Consider the following 23,662-nt stretch of genomic DNA (forward strand, 5'->3'; position numbering starts at 1 on the left):
CTGAACAACAGTAATTACATTAACATCAAAATCGTATTTCAGCAAAGAGCTGGAAATGTTTCATCATCATTACCGATATATACACATAAGGTCAATGTCTCAGTTGCATTCCACTCTGAAATTATTGCACAGTAAGCCGCTGTGGGCTCGTCATGGTCACCCCCATAAACCCCTGTATAAAAATAGAACAACAACATTAACACACCAAACAAGTCTTCATCTTTATTTATTTTTTTGACAGGCACTGCCATAGCCGACTATGCCTGAGTTTGCAAACAGAAAGTGTGTGCCACAGTGTGAGCTTTAAGAAGTTCTCTTGTCAGTAATTGCCCCTAAGCACAGAGAATATCTTTTCCAAACCGATTTTCTTTTCCTTTGTTTGCTCCTCTGCAATCGCAAATGGAAAGCTTCCCACTGACCACTTCCCCTCCCTATCTCTATCTCTCGAACTCGTCTTCTCCTTCGGGACTTTGGCCAGGTCCAAACAGTAGGGATTTTTGGCATTTCTCACCACCACTGACCCAGAGCTTTGGCATTCCAGAGACTGAGATGAGCATTAGGAGATTTAAGAAGAATACAGCGGCTGTCACACTCCAAACCGGCTCATAGAGCAAGTCTCTTGAAAAAGCAGTGAGAGTGAGTACAAGTGTGAGCGTTGAGTCGTGTGGGTTCGTTTAGACAACGGTTTCCACACCAATCAGCTTTGGTGTAAGAATTCGTGGCGTTATTCCGTTGTTGAGGTCCTCCTCGAACTCCAACAGCTGGCCCATGAAGTTGAGGTTCGGGGAGATGATGGGCCTCCTGGTTTTGACAAACTTGTAGGCGTCTGTCATGGTCATCCAGGTGTGCTTCATCAGGTAGGCGATCACGATGGTGGCTGAACGAGACACGCCTGCCTGGCAGTGGATTAAAAGGCCCATACCTGCTTGATGTGCTTCCTCTGCAGAGAGAAACATGGAAACAATTAAACATTTTATAATAAATGCTTTTAGACTTTAGACTAGTGCCACTGACTTTAGACCAAGTTTTTCCTGGTCTGTGGCGGAATTGTTTTCTGAAACTGCAAAATAGCACCAGGGAACGTTTGCGCCTGAACACGCCTCCTCTTTTCACTGAACCGCCCCCTGCAGCGCAAATTCATTCCCTAATTTACCGATGTGTGTCTGTGGAGGGAAAAGTCCGATGTGCGTCGGTTGCAAAATAGGAATGATACATGCGTCGGTGTACAAAGGCAATTGCGCTGGGTGCAAGATAGGGCCCATTATCTTAAAGTGTCACAAGACAACAAGTTTGGGAAATATTGTGCTAGGCTTACACGTCTGCAGTGAAAACATTGAAAGTTTTCATACCGATGAATTCAAACGCCTCCTCGAAATACTGGCGCAGGTTCTGCTTGTTGCTGTCTGTGGCGGGCAGGCGCTTGTAGATGAAGAGGCCCGTGTCGTAGTGGAAGAGCGGCAGGTGGGTGGTCACGTTTAGGATGTAGCCGATGTTGTAGCGCTGCAGCAGGTGGATGTCCTGAGCGTCGTGCTCGTTCCCCAGATATAGGAAGGGCAGGATTGGTGTCAGCTCTGCGTTCTCTATGTCCGGGGTAGAGGGCAGGGAGTGAGGTAGCGACCCCGTCAGGCCAGCAGCAGCACCAGTGTCCATGCCCTCGTTAAGGTGCAGCGAGTGCTCGCACAGGTTCTCGTGGCTCTGCCTGAAACAGCTAAGGCCTCCTGTGAACACAGACAGAAAGATTGTGATGTAAGCTCAAGTTGAATACGGCGCTGTTTGGTTGGCAGGGCAAGAAGGAAGTCAAATTATTTAGCATAAAATGAATGAAACTGCCCAACGACATTTTGATATTTACTTTTATTTTCTTCCTTTTTTTGTAATTGCAAAGTGGACCTTTTTGGCCACCTTGGATAGAGCATGAAGCTTACACTGCCAGGGTTAAGGGTTCAATTCCCACTGGAGGCCTCCATGCTAAAAATACATGCACTCATGCTTCTGTGCACCACATGGCACACGTTTCAACTGAATAGGGCAAGTAAGCTTTGCATACATGTCTGATAAAAGCAGCGACAATTGGCTTTAACGAGCTTTGATGCACTTGACACGACAGAAATCTCCTATTACCAGACTACACTGTTGCATTGAGTTGTAATTGAAATGTCGACATTTGGATGTTAAACTAATATGAAGGGATTGGAGGTGTTTCCGTTTGCAACAGCTATTTCATTATTTTTAAGAAGGAGAGAAATGGCCAAAAATAGCAACTAAAACAGGTTCCACCAGCTAAACCTCACTAGAAATCCCCCTCATTAATCTGCAGATAAATAGATGTACTAAATGTTAAAATAGATACAGTATATACTTCTCACTCACTCACTCTCATTTCTCCAAATAACTGGTTTGCACCTGTTGTCAGTGATGCCATCGGCCAAAGTTTTCCTTCAGCACAAGAGTTGTGGGGAGGGGTGGAAAGTGTCAGACACACACACACACACACACACACACACACACGGTCTCAGTTCATGTATTGTTGTCATTGCAAGAGTGGACATCATGCCATGTGAGGTCATCACACAACTTCCCCCCCCCTGGTGACCAGGCAGGTGGGTTCACCATAAAACAAAAAAAGCCGGTAATAATTACACTATTGCAAATAAAAGAAAGGGAAGTCTTTATTGGCCCTCTGACAACAAAGTCAACAAGACGTTGGGGGGAATTTCCACTGATATAGATATTTTTCTTAAGACAGAGCAGTATTAATAAAGACCATTTTAGAGCCATTTAAAAACCCTCGTCTGAATTAAACATCTACAATGTTTCATAATACCATATCTTTCTTACAATACAATATCTTGTATGTAATGCCACAGATTAAATAAATGAAATGAGATTTCTGATTTCACCAGACTGTATTTTTCTTCATCTTTATTGCAAATTGGAGTATTTTCACTTTATTTAAAGCAGCATTAATAGATTTTTGGCACTTAGAGGCAGTAACTATTTACATAATATCACCCAATTGGCTATCAGTCTGATGGCGATTTAGCCTGTGGGGGCTACAGACAATATTTTGGGGATTCCAGCGTATCTGGTATGGCCAAGACTTCTCTCTCTTCTGTGCACCGGGTACGATAAGCAAATTTAAGATGCGAGAATGGAGTAGGAGTTCAGAGATGACCTCTCTATAAACAGATATCTGCAAATGAATACAGATAAACACATTTTAAAAAGCTAAATCATCATCAGACGATAGACGATGGGTTTCGGGATTGCAATTCAGCCGATTTGTTCTCCACATGGACTGTTGCTGCATGCAACCAAAGCCTACAGATAAATTATTTATAACCTTGAATGTTGTTTTTTGTAGCAGACAGAGTAACGTTAGCATTTATTTGTAGAACAATGTCCAATATACAGTATGTCACTCTCTTTTAGCTCTGTTTTGGTCTCCAACTCCTGAGGGAAATAATTTACTCTTTAGCTGCTAAATGCTCCACTATGTTCAACAGATAATCGCTTTGTAGCGCATTGCAGGGCGTTTATCTGAGCTTTTTAATTTATTTATTTTTACAGAAAATGCAGTTGATCGAGAGCATTAAGACTGCTACGACAAAACAATGCATTTTGGGTAGCCACACAGTGAAGTTGATATTTCCAAACTGTACTTTGGTTGAAAGTCTTTCTTTTCAGGTTGAACTTAGCTGCTAAATAAGACATTTCAGAAGACAACAGAATTTCCAGAAGCAGCACATTGCTGTGAGATGAAAATCTGTCGAGTGTGACCGTCTGTCATTAACGTCTGACTAAACTCAAAGAGGAAAACATGAAAACTGTCTATCACTTTCATAAACCACAGGCTCCTGCTTGGAAATGACTCTCTCACACCAGACCTGCTGTTTCCAATGCTAACCCTAAACTTTCCAATACTACTGACATGTTGTTTATGGCAGTTCTGACAGATTAAATGTAACCTATTTCTGCTCTTAGTTGCAGCAGGGCAGGGACGGAAGATTTTGTGTTTCCAGTGCAGCAGAGTGTCATGAAACACCCGTATTACAATAAATCATGACTAAGACTATGCCAATAACTGAGCATATAATGGAGTAAATTATTCCGCTGCATTCATACAAGCAGGTTCCAAATATGTCACTATTACTACTGCTTGTAATAATAATAATAATTATAATATATATATATATATATATATATATATATATATATATATATATAAACAGTATAAATAAATAAATATAATTAGTTATAATGGAGCCAAGACTCTTCCAGCCTTACAAATGTATACATCCAAAGTATTTGATTATATAGGCTACAATAAAACATGTAAATGGGGACACATGGAAGATACTGGCCATTCCTGATTAAAAAGGACTTATAGATGAAAGTCAGGCTGAGCCATTTGATTCCCTCAGCAGAGAGGATGTCTTGCTTTTTGCAAGAATTAAACCAGGGAAAAAAAAGACAGTCTTCCTGTCCCTCCCACTGAGGCGAGCTTCACACAGACACCAATGCAGGATGAGAGACTGGAGATGAGCCTCGTCCATCAAAGCACACAGGAGGACCAGACGAAGAAGAAGAAGAAGAATAAGAGATCAAGGTGCTGTGATCTTACGGCTAGACGTTGACTCAGAGGCATTCAGGAAACACTCGCAAAATGTTTGAGTGTCATATAGAAAGCTGGTGAGGAGCAGATATGTTTATGTATCAGGGTGATTTAGACAGAGCGTGCATAAGCTGTTGTATGAGGTAACTGCTGTAATACTCTACAAAGCTCACATGATGGTAAAACTACAACCAGTGTATTTACAGGCAACATCAGCTGACCAAAACAATAAAGGTCAAAGTTTAACAGGCTTTTACACACACACACACACACACACACACACACACACACACGCACACGCTAAACATTAATATGCTACCATATTAGTTTCATATCAGTTTAAATTGCCACTAACCTTCTACCACTTCTAAATTGGACATTCCTTTCAGATGACTGATTTACTCTTTCCAGAGTCAAACTAAAGCCTATAAAATTGTGGTTTCTATCCCCTTTTTTGCTATTGTTTTTCTATCCCCCCCCCACCACCCACTTAGGTGTTACCTTTGAGAATGATAGGGTCCTTGCCCTCCCTCCTCAGTGACTCCAGCACCACATGCAGTGGCTGGGAGAATGTCAGGCGGTTGGGGTCCATGGTGCTCTCATCATAAACCACAATCTCTTTGGAGAAGATGCCCTTATAAGAGTCCTTGCCCTCGCGGCAGGAGATGAGGTCCAGCACAGTGATCTTGCCCTGCTGCAGCCGCCGCCGGCTGATCTTGTCAGAGCAGTTGATGTGCACGGCCCCCCGGATGTGGCTCTTGTTGTACTCCATGAAGGGCCGGCAGTCGATGATGACCGGTACGGGCCCCATGGGGTGTCCCATGGGGCAGCAGGTCATCCGTCTGGCCAGCTCATTGGGATGGATGACCCTCACGGCTGACAGGGCCTTCGGGGTACCCGGGGTGAGACTGGGGGCGCTTAATGCTTCATGGTTGCTGACCATCGCGGTGGGGGGGCCCGGCATAGCTGAGGTTGGGGCTGCTGGCGCTCACCTGGCTGTGGTTGAGGCTCTGGCTGTCCTTCTCATAGGTAGTCACTGAGCAGCAGCTGGCACTGCTGCATCCACACGACAACGAGCGCGTGGAGCCCTTGGATGAGGGCATATACGTTACAAGATTGGCCGTCGCCCGGATCTTCACCACAGTGGTGCTGATGACTGTCTTGTTGCTGCTGCTGGTGGTGGATATGGAGTCCAGGTAGCTGGTGTCCAGGCGCAGTTGGAGTTCCTGAGGTCGGATCGGCCTTGGCAGCGCCACCACAATTCTGTCGTCAAGAGGAGATGGAGGCATGGGGAGGCCGAGGGCTGGACGTTTACGTAGAAGTCAACAAGCCGCTCTGTGGGGACAGAAACGAGTCAAAACATGAGGCGAGGGAGACAATCTTTACTAAAACCACTTTGGTTCAATGAATCCTGCATCCACTGATTCCGATCAACGCTGTGAATGAAGGAGCAAGAGTGCACACAGTTGGACCTCCTGTTTGTTTGATCATCATGCAAACTTAAAAAACGGCCGCTGAAGCCAAATATTAGTAGTGTCAACACCTGCAGGGCAACACCCAACTTGGTGGGAAAATTAAGGCTGACAGACCACTAATAATAAACAGTGAAATCATCACAGAGTCTGGTGTAACTGAATCACTTTGAGTGTAATTAATATGAATCATCCTCCAGATACTGTACTTGTGTGTGTCTCTGTGTGATGTTGAATTTTTCATCACAATGCTGGTCTGTCTGATCCAAAGCTTTTATACTAAGAGAGGGGAAAAAAAAGATAAAATACTGCATCAGCGCTACGCCGCAGTTTGGTCTCTCCCCCAACTGGAAAAGTCGGGGTAAAAAAAAAAAAAAAGAAGAAGGGTGGCAATTCCTTTTGATCACCAGCCTGAGCATAAAAGCATGTCATCCCGGCATATTATGTAAAGACACCCGCCGAGTACTGCCTGTCCCGGCCATTGCCGTCCTTTTAAGCACGGTGCAGGTTCAGCAAAAGCAGAAATCATTCATGGCCAAATTCATTGAAGAAACCGGCATGAGAACGTGCCGAGAATGTGATATGGCTTTCAGGACGAGACGAACTGATCACATGAGCTGAACACTGGAGGAATTTCAATTTCACACCGCCGTTTTAAATAAAAATATATATAAAAACGATGGTTGCATTTTAAAGGTAGGAATTGTAACTTTGTCGCAATGGTGGGATGTAATTACGATAACAGCTGTAATAAAACACTTAATTAATGTAATTTACATAATAATATACCAATAATGAACCACTAACCAGCCTGAAATGGTTGAAGCAATTTCATATTCCTGTTAATTAATTATAGAATGAAATCTCTACGACTGTGTATTTCAACAACAACTTGTGCCTTGGACACTAATTCCCAAACTTGCCTTGTATTTCTGCTTACCGGTGTGTGTCGCGGCGCACTGTAGACGGATTTATTATCTCCGCTTGCTGACAACGTTGCCTCCATTCAGTCCATCCCACTGTTGTGGATCGGCAACATTTTTAGTAGCCTACTTTTACCCTGCTCCCCCAGAAATATTATTGAAGGAAGTCTGCCAGCCTACAGAAGTTGCGCAGCGGGATTGACGGGGGTGTGAGCCAATGCGCAGCTTCATTAATATTAAATCGTAATCCTTTTGTACAGTGAGGACCGGCCCAGTGATGGGAGGGATTTGGCCGAGATGTCTGCTTCTGTGGCTGGGAGGGGAGAGGAGGGGAGGGGGATGTCGCTTGAACTGCCTTGAACAAGCAGGGATGATGTCACTGGCAGCCAATCAAAAGTCTCTCCAGGAGGCTTGAGGAAGAAGACACGGTGCCTTCACGTGCTGCTTGTAAACTCTTTACGTACGGTAAAATAGAGCTCTATCATAAGAATGTAATAGAAGAATATAATAGAGCTACTGTGTGCTACAGTGGCAGACGAAATGAAAGGAAAAGGAAATTAGACATGTAAATAATGTGTTCAATGACGTGTAGGACAATTATACATAATGTTGACACCAACAATGTAAAGGTCATGGAAAAAGCAGCTGTGTAAATTAATTTTCAGAATTTCAACACATTGGTTGAAAAAAAAAAAAAAAAGGAAGCTGTATGGACAGAGCTGTTCTGATTATGAAAGTTAATGATACTTCCCATTAAATTATCAATGTCAGTTGGTACAGGTGCGCTTTTAACAACATAAATCAGATGACACTGAAGACATTTTGACATGTCACAGTGAGAAAAGCACAGGTGTAAATATAACTAACCATGGCTGAATTCCATTTAGTTGCTTCAGGTTCAGGGTCCTGTATTGTGCATGCTGTCACACTGTCATGGCTTACTGGGACATTTGAATAGAATGGAGCCATTGTTAATGTTATTAGTAACACTTTTGCTTTTCCTGCTATGACAAGTGAAGTAAAATGTATCCCTTGTTCCTTGGTCAACGAGCTACCCTTCCACCAAATTTAATTCAAATCTGTTTTGTTTTTAAGATATGCTGCCAAGTAGATAACTAAACAGGCCAACAGTTGGGACCAAACTGTGACCTCCCTGGGAGAGGTAATATAAATTAAATTAAATTACAAATTACAACATACCTGTCTACAATAGGCCTACAAAGATGTGTGTTACTGTCGTCACTGAAATATCTCAATGTACTTTATCTGTTTATTCCCAGTGTTTTATATTTTCTCACTCATCTACTGTGGTCAGCTTTTTCCAAATGAATCATCTGAAGGCCTGCTAGCTCTGCGCCTTTATATACAAACCGCTTAACTTAAATGTTACCTAAACCTGTATGACAAAACCAGTTCTTATTATTCCCAATAAAACCAGTTAACTAAACGGGAGGTAAACTGCAATGCCATCATAATGCCGTTTATGCCGGTCAGGATTCCTTAAATTTTCATTGGTCAGGAGGTTTTTACCGGGAGCTGGGCAGAGGTCTCCGAAAAATCTGTGTTTCTCCAACGCTGTTCGGTGTGTTGGCGGAGCGGCTTAAGCCAAGCTGGTTTCTCTGATAACTTAAGATCCTGACATTAGGAGGTTTTTACCAGGAGCCGAATTATCTGCAAAGGTCTCCTTCTCTCCAAAACAAATGGACTCGAAGATTTTAACTAGTAAAAATACTGAATAAAACAGTTTCACGTTAAAACTCTGTGTTTCTCCTACACTGTTCGGCACAGCAAGGGCTGGCTAACGTTTGCTCAGCTTGTTTCTCTGATAACTTAGATCATGATGACTAAAATCCTTCACCCAGTTAGGGTTAGCATGCACAAAAGGAATATGGCACCATTGACATGACCATGGCCTGCAATAAAATTACAGATTTGAACATTGTTGAAAACATTTGGGGTAATGTGTAAGTATGCAACCCAACAAAATACATAACAAAGGTCTAGTAGTTTAAAAGTTACAAATTATATCTTTAAGGCAGGCTGCAGAAGTGTGTTGCTTCATGTCCTCACCCATTTTTATCCATTTAAAACATCAATTGACCTTTCTTTTTAAAGCTCTGAGAGGTACACAATGGCTCTTTGAAAGAGTAAAGTGCCCAACCTGCTATCCCTATAACTGTATTGTAACATAATGAAAGAACAAAAAGATCAAAATAAAGATCTTGCTGGTGTAAGACAACAAAGGTGACCTGTATGTGAGGTAGGGAGGTACCATTATTGGTGGTAATAAGTAGGTGTCTTTGGCAGGAGTGCTATTAAGCAAGTGCCAAGTTGGCTGACTGCACAGTCCCATATGACAGGAGGACCCATGTTGCGGTGAAAGGGTCTCGCTGGCTTCAAACCCCAAATATAATCTGAGCTCTCTATTTATCCTCTCTGGCAAGCTGAAACAATGCAGGGCATGTATTATTGCATCTATTATTAGCCTTTTGTACAGTTATTTATAATGGACACAGCTGACGAAAGCCGATTCAGATTGGACTCCCAGCTACTCCTGTTTCCCTTGTGATGAAGGGTAAATGAACAAGCACCCCCTGCTTTTTGAGGAGACTCAAAGGTTCGGTGGGCTTTTTCATTAAGGACCACAAACTGTATATTTTCAATAGACTGGTCTTACTTTTGTGTGTTTTAAATTATTTAAAATATTATTCAAAACATAATTGATCCTTTTGAAGAACAAAAAGAAAACTATTTGTTAAATTGGCCTGTGTACAAAACTTTGTTACTTCTTTTACTCTGCTACATTTCAGAGTGAAATATTGTACTTTTCACTGCATTTACAGTAGCTGACAGCTGAAGTTACTTTTTAGTTGAAAATATTACACACAAAACATATGACCAGTTTATGTATTGTTGAAGATTAAGCCCAAAGAGGTGAACTCATCCACTATTTCACACACCCTTTGGAGGGGCACGATTCCTAGGTTGGGAACCACTAGACCAAACTATCTAATGGTAGTTAAAACTAGCTCCACCTCAGCCAGCTACAATAGTAAGATGCTGCTTACACATTCAGTATTACCATTATTAAAATAAATGTCATATATAATATTACTCACAGGGGCCATTTTACAGGAAAGTTACTTTTACTGTTGATACTTATAGTATTTTGCTGATAATACTTCTGAACATTTACTCAAGAAGGATTTTGAATGCAGGACTTGTACTTGTAATGAAGTATATCTAGATTGTTGTATTATATTATGATCTGAGTACTTCTTCCACCACTGACTTTAAGGAAAACATTCAGTATGGTTTAGATATTGTGTTACAGTAGTAATGGAAGAACAACTTTGAACAACTTTTAAGAGATCTGTTGGGAGTTCAAATACGGGATGAAGCAGGACATAAGCGGTTATGTAAATTCAACCAGTTCTGCCTGTGTGGCTGGTTTCATTTGGCCAAATGTTTGTCAAGCTGACATTAACTAATATTCTCTCTTACTGGTGTCACATGTTTTGGATCTAATACGGGGCTTTTTTCAGTACACAGTGAATTAAGGGTTACATCAAACAAGATGAGGTATTACCAAGAACCAAGGGTGCACCATCCAAACTGTGAAAAACAATTTGTTAAGAGATTGGTGTTCTGATCTGGAGTTTGTGGTTATCATGATTACACATTACTGATGATGATCAGGAACAATTAAGGTTACCTGGAAGTCATGCCGTTTCCTAGAAGCACGCAGTGCTAATTTAACCGTGGATGACAAGATATCTGAACCAAAACAGCATTAGGTCAACCCCGTCTCCTAGAAATAACGATTACATACCACTAATTTGCTTCTCTGAATATGTTTTGAGGTATATACAATTGCTGCCTGAATTATGTTCATTGGCAGCATTGTGGAATCGAGTAGGAAGTGCTATATTTGTGTGCAGCAGGCTAAGTGTTTGGACAAGATTTGGGGGAGATGGTGGGCATAAAAAATTTGATTAGGTAGGTGGGGGTTAGGGAGGTTAGGGACAGATCAGGGTTTGGCTTTAATATTAATGACGTGAACACGGCCTGTTTCGTGCTTCAAGTCACTTCATCTTCTCAAAAAACAAAGACCACATTTTATTTCTAACCATAACCAGGTACTTTGAGTACCTAAGCTTAAAGGTTTAATTGCTCCAAGTGACATTGTACCATAGACTGTGAAAGCATTGTACATGTTTTTTCCGTTGAAAATGATTGGTATTATTTCTAGAAGACAGGGTTGCTTATAAAGGGCTAAAGCGAACAACATGCTTTAAAACTCATGGCTACATATGATTTATGTTTTTGTTATAGCTATGTTCTCTTTTCAAATGTCAGTGAGGTAATATATTATCCTGTACGTATTGTATGCTCATTTCCTGTTAGTGCTGTTTGCTTTAAAATGAAAAGATGCCAAAGTTACATTAATACCAGTAATATCTGAATTCTGTTGCCTCAGGAAACTGGGAGCAGGTGGATGTTAAACTGATTGCTGCTGATTGAAAAGTTTACAGATGTATAAGTAAAAGTAATTATATTTATTTAATTTTGAATGCTCGACAGGATGAGAAACCAAGTTTTACAACCATTTTCTCCCTTTTGCAAGATCTTGAACCACATTGAGCTGACTATCTTCCTTTTATTAATGTCAGCCCATGGAAAATATGACAGAGTGCGGCTTTGTGTATCTGTTTAGAGATCACACACATGATGTATGAGATAATGTCAAACTTTGATGTAAAACACAGTCAAGTGGTTTTTTTTTTTCTTGCTCGGCATGGAAAATATGACTGATGGTGGTGCGGTATTCGCTGGCCCAGATGAAACCCCCAAACCACTTCCTGTCTCCAGCAAGGTGCAGACTCAATGTCACATTTAGAGCAGCACAGGAAGATCTCAACTTTATGTAGCCTTGGAAACCAAGTTGTCATACAGACATCCATTTAACAAAGACCCCGGAGACAGTGTTTGACTTTCTAATTAGCCAATTTACTAATTGCTGTTTTTAGTTTTTAATATGCAAAAGACTCCCCCTCACTTCCAGTATCTCATCCCATCTGGCCATTAACTTCATTCTTTATTCAATGCTGTGGATTTAAGAAATGGACAAATGTTTCTACTGATGGTTTCTAAGAGGGAATGGCACAGATGGTCCTACTGCAGACTCAACAGCTTGAAAAGCAACATGTCCAGCGATGGCAAGGAGGGACACTGCCAAAGATTCAACAGCCTGTCGACCTATGCTCCTTTACTTTCTGCATATTTATCAGCTTCCAGTCTATTAGTCTGTAACACAACACAACACAGCTTCAAACGTGTCTAACCTATTGAAACGTGCTGGGCTGCTCTTACTGCCATTTTAAATCATTTTCATTAGCTCCATTAGGCAATTTAATTGAATTAGAAGGACCTTAACGGAGGACTGACACTGCTTTCCAAAATAACATTCTGTTCTGTGGGCTGTGCGACTATGTACAAACTGTTTTCAGAGCCCCCCCAAAAAACTGTCATCCCAGTCTGTCGATGCATTATGATTCCTCCCTCTGAAATACTGTCACACCATGACTACATGTCTTTGTTTAGTTTTGGATTTATTGGATAAAAAGTATTTTTCCTGTCTAACAGCATGTAACAAACATGAGTTTCAGAAGGTATTTTAGGTTTGAAACATTGCATGGTGTGAAAATTCCCTAAAATACTCTCTAATATCAAAAGATCGGATAACATCAGTGACTGCACCCAACATGTAAATTGGCAAAAACATCATAGCATTCATCTCCACACAGAAATCATTATGAGTCACCATTACACTGACATACTGTATGAAATTAGATTTAATCATGTTAAAATGTGTCTGAAGTCCAAAAATGTTTAAACCTACATTGTGTAATTTTTTGAGTTGATTCTTAGCAAAAACGCCTTTGTTCTTTCACAAATATGTACTCATTCATCTGTAATTACTTCCACCAACTAATCATTACTAACTATTCTCGTAAGCGTAGAATCTGACATTCAGAATCATTCAGAATACATAGGAGCGAGTCGATTGAACGGTGGCAGTCACGTTGCGCCTCCATCTTTAAAATACATTAGCCAAAGAGGGACATACCTCCGCCTTTCGCCCTTTTACACTCAGCGGCACCCTGCACTGTGACGAATGCCAGGGGGAGATTACTCGCCAGGGAAGCGAAAAAAGAGAATTAAAACGACAACGCGACAGGCAAAGCAACAAGACCAAAGTTAATATGGGAGTAGCTAGAACAGCTGTGTGTAAACGACGGAGATACTAAGAGCTACTTCCGGGTTTGGCCACCCTAGCAGTTGAAACGCGATCGGAATGGGAGGGGCTAGAAAGTAATATTCAGTTAGTTGTCATATACAATTTCACCGCTAGATGGGAGAAATTCTTACACAATGTAGCTTTAAAGTTTATAGCAAGAGAAAGCTTACTTTTCATGTTGTGTTGCATGTTCAGATACTGGACTACATGGCATTAAGGAACAACTACTGTTTAACATTTAAATGACATTAATAAGGCAATTATACAAACATTTTAACCTTTATTTAACAAGGAAAGCCTCATTCAGATTACTTTTTTTTTCAAAAGTGTCTTGGCCAAGATAGTAGGTAATAACAGTGAGTTACAGACAAACAATATAAACCAGAATACAAAATATGCCACAAAATCAGAATTAAACAAAAACAACCAACTCGTTTTGAATGTTATCTCTCCATAAAATAGCCGTTATCAGTGGTTATCAGCCTCATAGATATTGGTTAGAAGGGCCCGGCTACACATACTTCTAGGTCCATAAGGCCGTTATCATCTATTCAGATGGTGCTGTGCCATTAACTAGCTACAAAAGAAACATGACTCACATAACCCACGTAATTTAAAAAAAGACTTTTGGTTTCACACAAACACCTGTCTCCTGGTGTGAGTCCTGTGTTAGCTTGACCCATCCCCCTAACCCTCATTTTGGTTCATACACATGCATTACTTCCTCTCAGGATTTCACTTCACCTGACATTGTAACATTACTTTCACTTCAAATGAAATTCAGCAATCACACTTAAATCGACACTTCCACTTCCTTCAGCACTGCCATTTTAACTGCCATTTCAACTTCTTTCAGTAATTGTGTTTCTGCCACTTCAACTGCAACTTCCACGGTTACAATATTTAATCCATTTCAACTCACTCTTCAACTGACATTTCAACTACTTTTTGGTCTCAGGTCGTCACAACACTATAACAATAACAATAAGAGAAACATATTTACCATGTCTGACAATGATTAAAAAGAAATCAGGAATAACATTTCTAACACAATTATCAAAAAGATTACATTCTATAAACAAGCTAAACAACAAATCAAAACAAACCAAAAGCTGTCTGAAATCCCAGAAAAACAAATAAATAAGATCAAACATCAATGTATTACTACATCATTGTGTTAAGAAAGAAACATTATTAATAGCAATACATTTTTAAGACCTTTCATCATGTGATACCCACCTCCACTAAAACCATCTAACAACCCTCAGGGGAGTTCCAACTGAAGGCTGAGAACTACTGAAATTAGCTGATGATTGTAGGCAGTGAAAATAAAAAGTAATCTGCTAAAAGGACAAATGTCTCCTTCAAGTGTTGCCTGTGCAAGCAGGCCAGCGCCTGTGACCGATTACCGGGAGAAGTATAGTTTACACCTAACAATAACAGCTACATCACTGAACTCATAACAACCCTATTTTCTTCTGAGTTGGGCCAGTCTGCTCAGTATTATTCATTCAAGTTGGCATGTCCCTTTGCCTGAGGAAGGTTGAGTCATCCTCACGGTCACTTAGCAACTACCAAATATTGTTTAGTTAACAATCACACATTTTAAACATTCACTCTCACTTGCTCACGTATATACTCACGCTTAAAGTGCATAAAGTCAGTGATGATGCGTCCCTAATCTCGGTATTGCTTGATATGTACGTACTGTGGCAGTTTGTGCTCTTGCAATTTTGGTTTACCTCGTGCTCTGATGAAATCTGAGATAATGATCTCAATAATAGCAAATATTGTCATTCTCCCTGCAGTGGGAGCCCAATTTAATTTTGACCTTATCCCAGAATGGAAGCATATCATACACATGGATGGATTTACTCGACTGAGGGTATTAGATGATGTCTTTGGATATTTATACCCATCGCCCACAGAGAGTGTCTGTTTATGAAACGTCTTCTTCGAGGTTATAAACCAAACTTCTCGGCCGTGACCCTCGAGTGGAGCAACTTGTCAGAAATACTCGCTGCTCTCAACCTTTTGAAGTAAACACAGGGATTACACAATATAAATAACAATGACTCTCTCCGCACCCGTTGCTAATCAGGTCTAAATAGCAACTGTTTCTAGGACAGGGGGTCACCTGCTGCATGGCTGTGTGGGAGCCAGGGCCTTTTAGCTCTGCATGGCTGTCCCACAGGGGGCTGGGGTTTAGCCTCTGTTGGCAGCTGCCTCCATGCTTTAGCAATGGACTGTTCTGGACTTTAACTGCAATAATAATCATTTTAATTAATGAGAGACAATGTATAGCAAGTCAGGAATTACAGGGCACAGTTATTTGGCTTTGTTTAAATGAGAAACTGTGTGATTGTGTGTCTAATACTTTTTATGCTAATTCCGTAGTCTCCCTATTATTCTACACAAGCTGTTGTAGCTGTCAGAAATGTAAAACGGTACACTTCCTGTATCACAGAGCATGCTTTCAGAAGAAAAAAAGAATAGCAAATTTAAAACCTTTTTGTGAATTTCCTCCTTTAGTCAACAGTGTGTAAAATAGCTCAGCATAATAACATCAGACTCGTATCATTACAGCTGCTTTACATACGCTGGACCAGTACGACGAGTAGTGTGCACTTATAAAGATTGTGAAAATAAACCCGTCCTATCACCTTAAATGACACTGGCTGTGACGGGATACTGCAGGTTCACCCTATTTGCCTAAATTATATTATGGTGTCGGTTATGTCCCGGTTATGCAAACAGGATGTGATGAAAGTGATAACCGAATAAGCGTAGACAAGAGGGAAACACAACACCATCACTTTCAAAGGCCATATTTGAACTGAGACAGGAGTCACAATTCCTCCTCCCATATACGACCACCTGTTTACATACATGACCAAAAGTCCCATATTTAGGTCATGTGATGACAACTGATCCATCTCAATGACAACAGAGAAAACTTCATCTGCTGGCAGTGGTGGAAAGTAACTATGTACATTGAGCATTTCCATTTTATGCTACTTTATACTTCTACTCCACTACATTTCTGAGGAAAATACTGTAGGCTACTTTTAACGCCACTACTTTAATTTGCACGTATAGTTACTAGTTACTTTTTACATATAAAAAAAAGAAAAAAACAACATATATGTCTACATGGTATAGTCTATATCCTTGACGTTCCACTTCCGGGATTGCTCTGGTGACGCAGGAAATTCCACCGGATGCATGTCTTGTTGCCCATGTCCGTTTCCTTCCGCTTTCTTTGTGTTGGAATTTTAAACTCCGGTGGATTTATTCTCCGGTGGATTTATTCTGCTCCTCAGATCTCTGCAGGGTAAATCGAGACAGCTAGCTAGACTATCTGTCGAATCTGAGTTTTCTCTCGCGCAACTATTTTACAGCAGCTCCGTGCAAGACTAATATGGTATGATGCAGTACTCTACCCAGTAGTATACAAATGATCTAGCCAAATTATTTGCAGAGGTTTTCTCCTTTCCAAAACAAACGGACCCTGTGATTTAAAGCTTTAGTGTGTAACCTTTTGATATTAATTAACGTCTGTTACATTCAAGCCATTGCCAAATGAGTTGTTGCTACAAGGGTAATTAAGACTATCAGCTCCACACAGCTCTCTCTGTATTTCTATAATAGCAACTGTGTGGAGGAGGGGTGGGGGTGGTGCGTGATCACGGAAGGCTTGTATCATGTGGACGCGCCGACAGTGTTGTTGTCATTACTTAGAATTCCTCATGGGGGCAACAGAAACTACGCACTATAGCTTTAATCTGGTAAAAACACGGGTGCAAAAAATAGTTATACGTTAAAAATCTTTGTTTCTCCGACACACGTCCCATGACTAGAATCCTTCAGCCAGTTAGAATATATAGCTACAAATGACCAAGATCTAAACCACCCCTATCTGCTGGTGAAGACTGTGAGATTTGCTTGTGAGCTTAAAATGTTTTTATTTGTTTCTCAGTTTCCTGGTGTGTGAATGGGAACAGATCATAACTGAAAACCTTATAAACTGTATGATGTCACTGTCATGTATCCTCAAAACATCAGCTTTTCACAAGCTAAGAAAACCAGCTCTGTTTTCAGCTCTGAGACGATGCATTCTTTCAGATCATCCAATGGGGTTTTAGTAGAAGAATTGCCTCAACCCATACATTTTTTTTCTAAAAAAAAAAAGTCCAAATCACATAATTTGTTTTCAATGAACAGTGACAATGTGTTGATCATATTACCTGATCCCAAAACATTGGTGCCTATTTTAGATGTTAACATGCTGTAAATCATTCACTGATCTTCTTACTGAAACAATGAATATTGAATGAATATTCACCATATTTTTTGTTATTCTTCCGTCTGCAGTGAACATCAGTAACTACTTGGAAAAAATCTTGTACTCTATTAACTAAAATCCTCAGAGAGCACCTCCCGTGATCCTACAATCTTTGTTCTCTCCCTTTGTTTGGAGTCTCCTTGGAAAACTAATGATGTCCTTTCATGCTCTTCTCCTCCTTGTTCACGGACTGACAAAGTGGTAGCCGACAATGCAGGAAAGCTGATGAGTATGCAGATGACTGGAGACACAGAGAGAGAGAGAGCGAGAGAGAGAGAGAGAGACAAAAGGAAGAGAAATTAAAGCAGAGAGGCAGTAGTGGAGAGTGATGTGTGTCATTTGGTGATGTCATGCATCCAAGCGTCCAGGGTGACAGCGGCGGTGGTAACGGCCTGAGTCAGAGGATGACATCAACGAAACAAGCTGTCAGACAGGTTGTGAATGGGCTTAGTCCCACGCTCCCATTGTCCGCTGGTTTAATGCTGTTATTCAGCCTGCCACCGGCCTTACCATTTGTTAATCTGACCTAACACAGTTAAACACAGGACAAAGACACACAAACAGCAAATTTAAAGGCCAGCATAGAAAGAAGGCCAGCGGCGAAATGTCAGCCTGTAATACACCATCACAGCTTTTTGAATACAAAAGAAGAAGCACACAGTTTTGAGTGAGGTCAGGCAATGAACATTTACTAGCAGGCCGATTCAGCAAAGCTTATATTGATTAGCTCTGTGTTTGACTTCTATACTATCACTATTTACACTTTGTTTGAGTAAAACTCACAGTAAGCAGCTGTGGTAGAAAATTACTGAATGTTTCTTAAATATAAAAGTATAGAATATCACCAACATATCCTTTTAAGATAAGGACATGGATATAATCTGTTCTTTGAGCTAAATGCTAAAAGTTCACAACAACAATACTAACATGCTGATGTGACAAAGTACAGGTGAGGCTGATGGGAGTAACGTTTTTGCAAATGAAAGTAGTCGGCAAATGAAAATTTTCATGACGACGCTAGATGAAAAAAACAGTGGCTCACCAAATTCATTAAGAGTCATCCCAAGGGAAACATGAATGTCTGAAACACATTTCATGAGAAATCATCCAATAATTGTTGAGATATTCCTCTCAAAACCACAGAACCTCATGGTGGCACTTGAGGATCACTAAAGTCATTAAGATATATCCTCCAGGGACCGTGAATGTAGTGTTTATGGAAATCCATCCAGTAATTGTTAGACAGTAGACCGTAGTAGACAGACCAACATTGCCATCCCTAGAGCCATACCGTTAGCGTGACTAAGAATATGGGTCCAAATACCTGCAAGTCTGATCCACTTTAATCCATTATGTCCACAGTTTGCTTATAAACGGTTAAAAGCTTTTTCACTAATGCATTTAATAACCTGTCACCCTAGGCAATATATATATCCACATGACGAATTTTAGCTGATGTCAAAGTAACACAATATTAAAAAGTTCAACCACATTATCTCCACTAACAACCATACAGACATTCAGGGGGTTAGAGGAAGTGCGGATTGAGAGAAGGATGAGACAGACAGACTCTCCAGCTCCCACATTCATTCAAAACTACACCAGGCTTTGTTGTATTTTCCAACCACAAAACCCCCCACCATGAAGACAAACAAGGCTTCTTTGGAGTCAGGTCTAGCTCGTTGTTTGTTCATTGCTCACTGTACTTACACAGAATTACAGATAAGTAGGGACAACATGAGTCAGTGGGTGTATATGCTTCCATGAGTCAGTGCAGTGTACATAGTTAACAGGTTGGTTTCAGGAAAACCGTTTCAAAGAATCATCCTACATGGTATTACACCTGTAGAGTTTCAAAGGATTGCACCAAGTGTGAAACTCATTTGCAGACTGCAGATTCAATATGTGTGTGTGTGTGTGTGTGTGTGTGTGTGTGTGTGTGTGTGTGTGTGTGTGTGTGTGTGTGTGTGTGTGTGTGTGTGTGTGTGTGTGTGTGTGTGTGTGTGTGTGTGTGTGTGTGTGTGGGTGGGTGGGTGGGTGGGTGAATGAAATCCCCTCGATGATATCACCTCTAAAATGTATAAATATCCATTATGCTCTTTTTATATTTGACAAAAAGGAGGCTACAGAATAAGAAGTGAAAATCTAAGATTGCATGTTTACTAGAACTAGTCATTATCCTCCTCTGTGTAGTCAAAACACTCTTTCAGTGCAAGAAAAGGGCACGAATTAAAGGGTGACATCATGTGAATCCTCACAAAAGAGGCCCACATGAATAAAAGCAAATTTTATCTTTCAGAGACTCTTCAACACTTCAAATGAAATCCTTTTAAGGCTGAGATAAAGACATTACATCAAATGCACACAGTATGTTGCAGGTGGCTGGAGTGCCCCCTGCAGGAGAGGGCTATAATGACTCAATTATATAACAAATACTTTATTTAATTTATGTCTCACTTTTCAAAACCTGGGTTACAACGTGGTTCATGGTTACCAATGGAAGAATTTGAGAACAAAAAAACTGTAAAATAAAAGATAATGTTTTGATTAAATATTACATCAAAGCATTACAAATATTAAGATCATATAAAAAAAATAAGATCAGAGCAGCTCTAATATTTAAAACACTCCACAGAGTTTGCTGATGACTGTTTGATAACCTGGAAGCCAGGACGGCCAAAACTCATGTAGGAGTGTCACTTTCCTTGGTTAAAATATTCACCTTTTTTTAGATGTGATCTTTCATTCCGAGTCAAACCAGCCAAAGTACTGTCAGGCAAACCAAAAAAAAAGAGTATAATCTGTAGATTGTGTCACTGCTGTCTTGCTTTTTTTAATAATTGATGCCTGCCTGGAATTCTGTTGTGCTTCTTTCTTCAGATTTCAGATCAGTGAGGGTTCCCCCCCACTTGTGCTCCAGTTGGCTGGTCTCCACAGAGCTTGAAGGAAAGTCACAACATTCGGATGGCCACTTATCACACTCAGGCACGCAAAAAATTAAACCTCCAAAGACTCAGGTGAATGCTCTGTCGGTCAGGGCACTTTGCATTTCAGTCATTACATTGCGGTTCTGCACTGCTTGTCTTTAGTTCGGGGGTTGTCCATGCAACTGTGTGCACGAGCAACATTTCAGGTCTTAAGTCATTATCAGTGATTGTCCAGTCCCCAGTGAAGATATGAGATCAGACATACATATATGTAGAAGGGTGAGCTGTTTATTCCGAGGCCAAGATTGTATTCCTTCCTGGATAAATAGAGCACTCTTAGAAGTAAAGAGGATCAGTTTGCGTTCACCAGCCTGATCTATCCTCACAGTCGGTGCACAGCCGAGAAAGCTCCTGGTCTTAGCACATACGCAGAGCTGAGTGCCGTCTCCCCAGGAATCAGCTCAGTCTTTATTCTCCTAATACATTATTGAAAGCTATTTTTGCCGCTGTGCTCCAAGAACAAAGGTATTGCAGTTGTCACTTTCAACTTTACAGACAGAATGGGGAGGATATTTTTGGAACAAATTTTTTTGTGCTTTTTTCCTCTCCCTGAAGTTCCCCAAGACTTGACTACCCTCAAGCATTTTTTATCTTAGCATCTGCCAGTATGACGAGTGTGTCGTAAACCTTTTTTTTTTATCGTGCTGTTTAGAAGGGCCATCATAGGTCTGGAATACACCCGTTATTGTGGCTATTTTTGCACCAAAGCAAATGTAGCCTAATTATAAGATTTAAAGCTGACTTCATTCATGAGTTTGATTTTCTTTTTTATTTCCCTTTCATTTTTTTTAGTTTGATCTTCTGTTGCATTTTGAAGATGATTCAGACTTCATGGTTTTTTTTTCTGTTTTATCTCTGTCCTGCTTTTAGCGTGCACCACTGGCGAACACATCAGTGTGTTAAGTCCAAATTGCATGGCTGAATTATCACGCTTTCGTCCTCTTTTCCCTCCACTCTCAAACCATACCAGACTTCAAATGTCTTGCAGAGTTACTAAGATGTTACACTGTCACTGTGCAAGTCTGGATTTTAGGTTACAAATCCTCACAGCCCAGCAGACCAACCAAGCAAGACCCTGAGTCACCAACTTGTGTGTGTGTGTGTGTGTGTGTGTGTGTGTGTGTGTGTGTGTGTGTGTGTGTGTGTGTGTGTGTGTGTTAGTATAGGAGTGAGTGAGACTGTAAGAGAAGGAAAAACTCAATTAATGTCAGCCTCACACAACAAAGCAACATCCAGGGACCTCTCTACGCCAGGCATAAAATTAAAACATCTCTCCTGACACGATTTGAGTAGTTTTTTTTCTCGGCAGAAAATAGATTCAGCCTGCAACCTGGTGATTAATTACACAACAATTATTATGCCTGTCAGTTCACGGTGGGGTTAGGCCGAAGACGTCAGTAAATTTGTCCCTGAGCTAGAGGAGGTATAAAGGGCCTGTTAGAGTCGTCAGATGAGCCCAAGGAGAAAGAATTTTCTTTTCTTGTTTTTGGATAGATTTTACAGTACAGTAAGTCCCAACAACCTTGGGGTGCATTACCAGATGAACATAAATCATAAACTTTCCTCTTAGAGTGACCAAGCTGGTAGAACCAGTGGAGCTGCTTAGTAGCCAGTAGCACCAGTGGATGTGTATCACTCCCTCCACCTGCCATTATTCTCCTAAACTGTTACAGTAAAAACAAGTGTGGATAAACAGGATAAATAAAGGTTCCACCAAAAATAAATGTAATTAAGCACCTTCATTCTTCAGGTACAAATTAAAAACAGGCTTTCCTGTCTGGTTATTTTTCCCACAAACTAAATTCTTAATTGATTTTTTTCAGAAAATGTACTACAGTATATCTTGATTTGTATCGATATATCCCGACATAAAATTACATCAACTTCAATTGAGGATTTGATCCATATTGCTCTCTACGACTTCAGTGTCTTAACCAAGTACACGCTGCAGACTAGATAGCAGCCATGCAGGTCACCCTGCCCCAGACTCCTGCTGCTGCCTCAGGATGCAACAATACAGAATCATGTAATTCAAACTTAAAACCTCTAGTGATGGAAGAGGTGAGATGGTGAGGAACAGCAAACTACAATTGCTCCCTGCAGAAGCTCCTTTGTGTCCCAGAGACAGAGACAGACAGACAAAGTAGTCTCCACTAACTTTGAATCTCTGTACAAAAAAAATTTGCTCCAAACTGTCAAGGTACCCTTGAGGAAGAAACTAAACCCCCAACAGAGCTGCTCCATGACAGAGAACAGTGCAATGATTGCCTCAACTGTGAGCATCTGTGTAGATGATTAAAAAATTCAAAGCCCCGGGGGAAAACAATCTTTTAAAAGGTCACAACCAGGACACAATCCAAAGCAGTGACCAGCTCCGTTCTCCATCCTCTTTACTGCTCCATGAGTTTTGAAACGACGTGTGTTATGTATTCCCAGATTCCTTCTGCAGCTGCTCCTGTGGCCTGGCAAGTGCTTTGGGCTTTGGTTTATGTAATGACTGCAAAGCAACACATACACATGCAGTACGGCTCACTGAGTTGCTGCATGGCCAACATTGTGGCAAGCCGAAACAGAATCATTACAAACACTTCGGCTTATTAAATTGGCCTGCTACTGAATGCAAGACTTTATTTCATGGTCCAGTCTAAAGGAGAGTAAGCTCAACATTTGAAGGCCAGGATCCTGTCATCAAAACCATACAAAAATCTCTTCTTTTTTTTACATTAAATAGATGGCTTCAAAATATACAAGCCTCTTTGTGAAAATTGACAGCACTGCATATACTGCGTGTGTGCAAAATACAAGCACATATACAAGCTAACCACAAGTCAATTATGATCTTTTACTGAAGCCACGTCTCACATTGAAGGGATAAGGACTCATTCTGAAACCACCTGTCAATGGTCTGTTCCACTTACTTAAATATATGCTATGTTGTTACTGAAAGCTCTGTTCCCACATGACAATAGACTTGATAGACTTGACAGAGAAAATCCCCCAGGCAGTGTGTGGTGCACAC

The 23,662-nt window shown here is 40.7% G+C and overlaps 1 protein-coding gene across 1 annotated transcript; it reads right to left on the bottom strand.

Moving 5' to 3' along the window:
• Positions 1-209: 209 nt before the first annotated feature.
• On the bottom strand, positions 210-15,016 carry dusp10 (dual specificity phosphatase 10). The gene is given in 5 exon segments (XM_028604585.1): positions 210-940; positions 1,350-1,718; positions 5,117-5,571; positions 5,573-5,950; positions 14,955-15,016. Coding segments are annotated over 4 exon segments (1,422 nt in total). The 5' UTR covers positions 5,905-5,950; positions 14,955-15,016; the 3' UTR covers positions 210-674.
• Between the last annotated feature and the right edge of the window lie 8,646 nt (positions 15,017-23,662).

Source organism: Perca flavescens, chromosome 18 (genome assembly GCF_004354835.1).
Source record: "Perca flavescens isolate YP-PL-M2 chromosome 18, PFLA_1.0, whole genome shotgun sequence".
In the NCBI taxonomy this organism is placed as follows: Eukaryota; Metazoa; Chordata; class Actinopteri; order Perciformes; family Percidae; genus Perca; species Perca flavescens.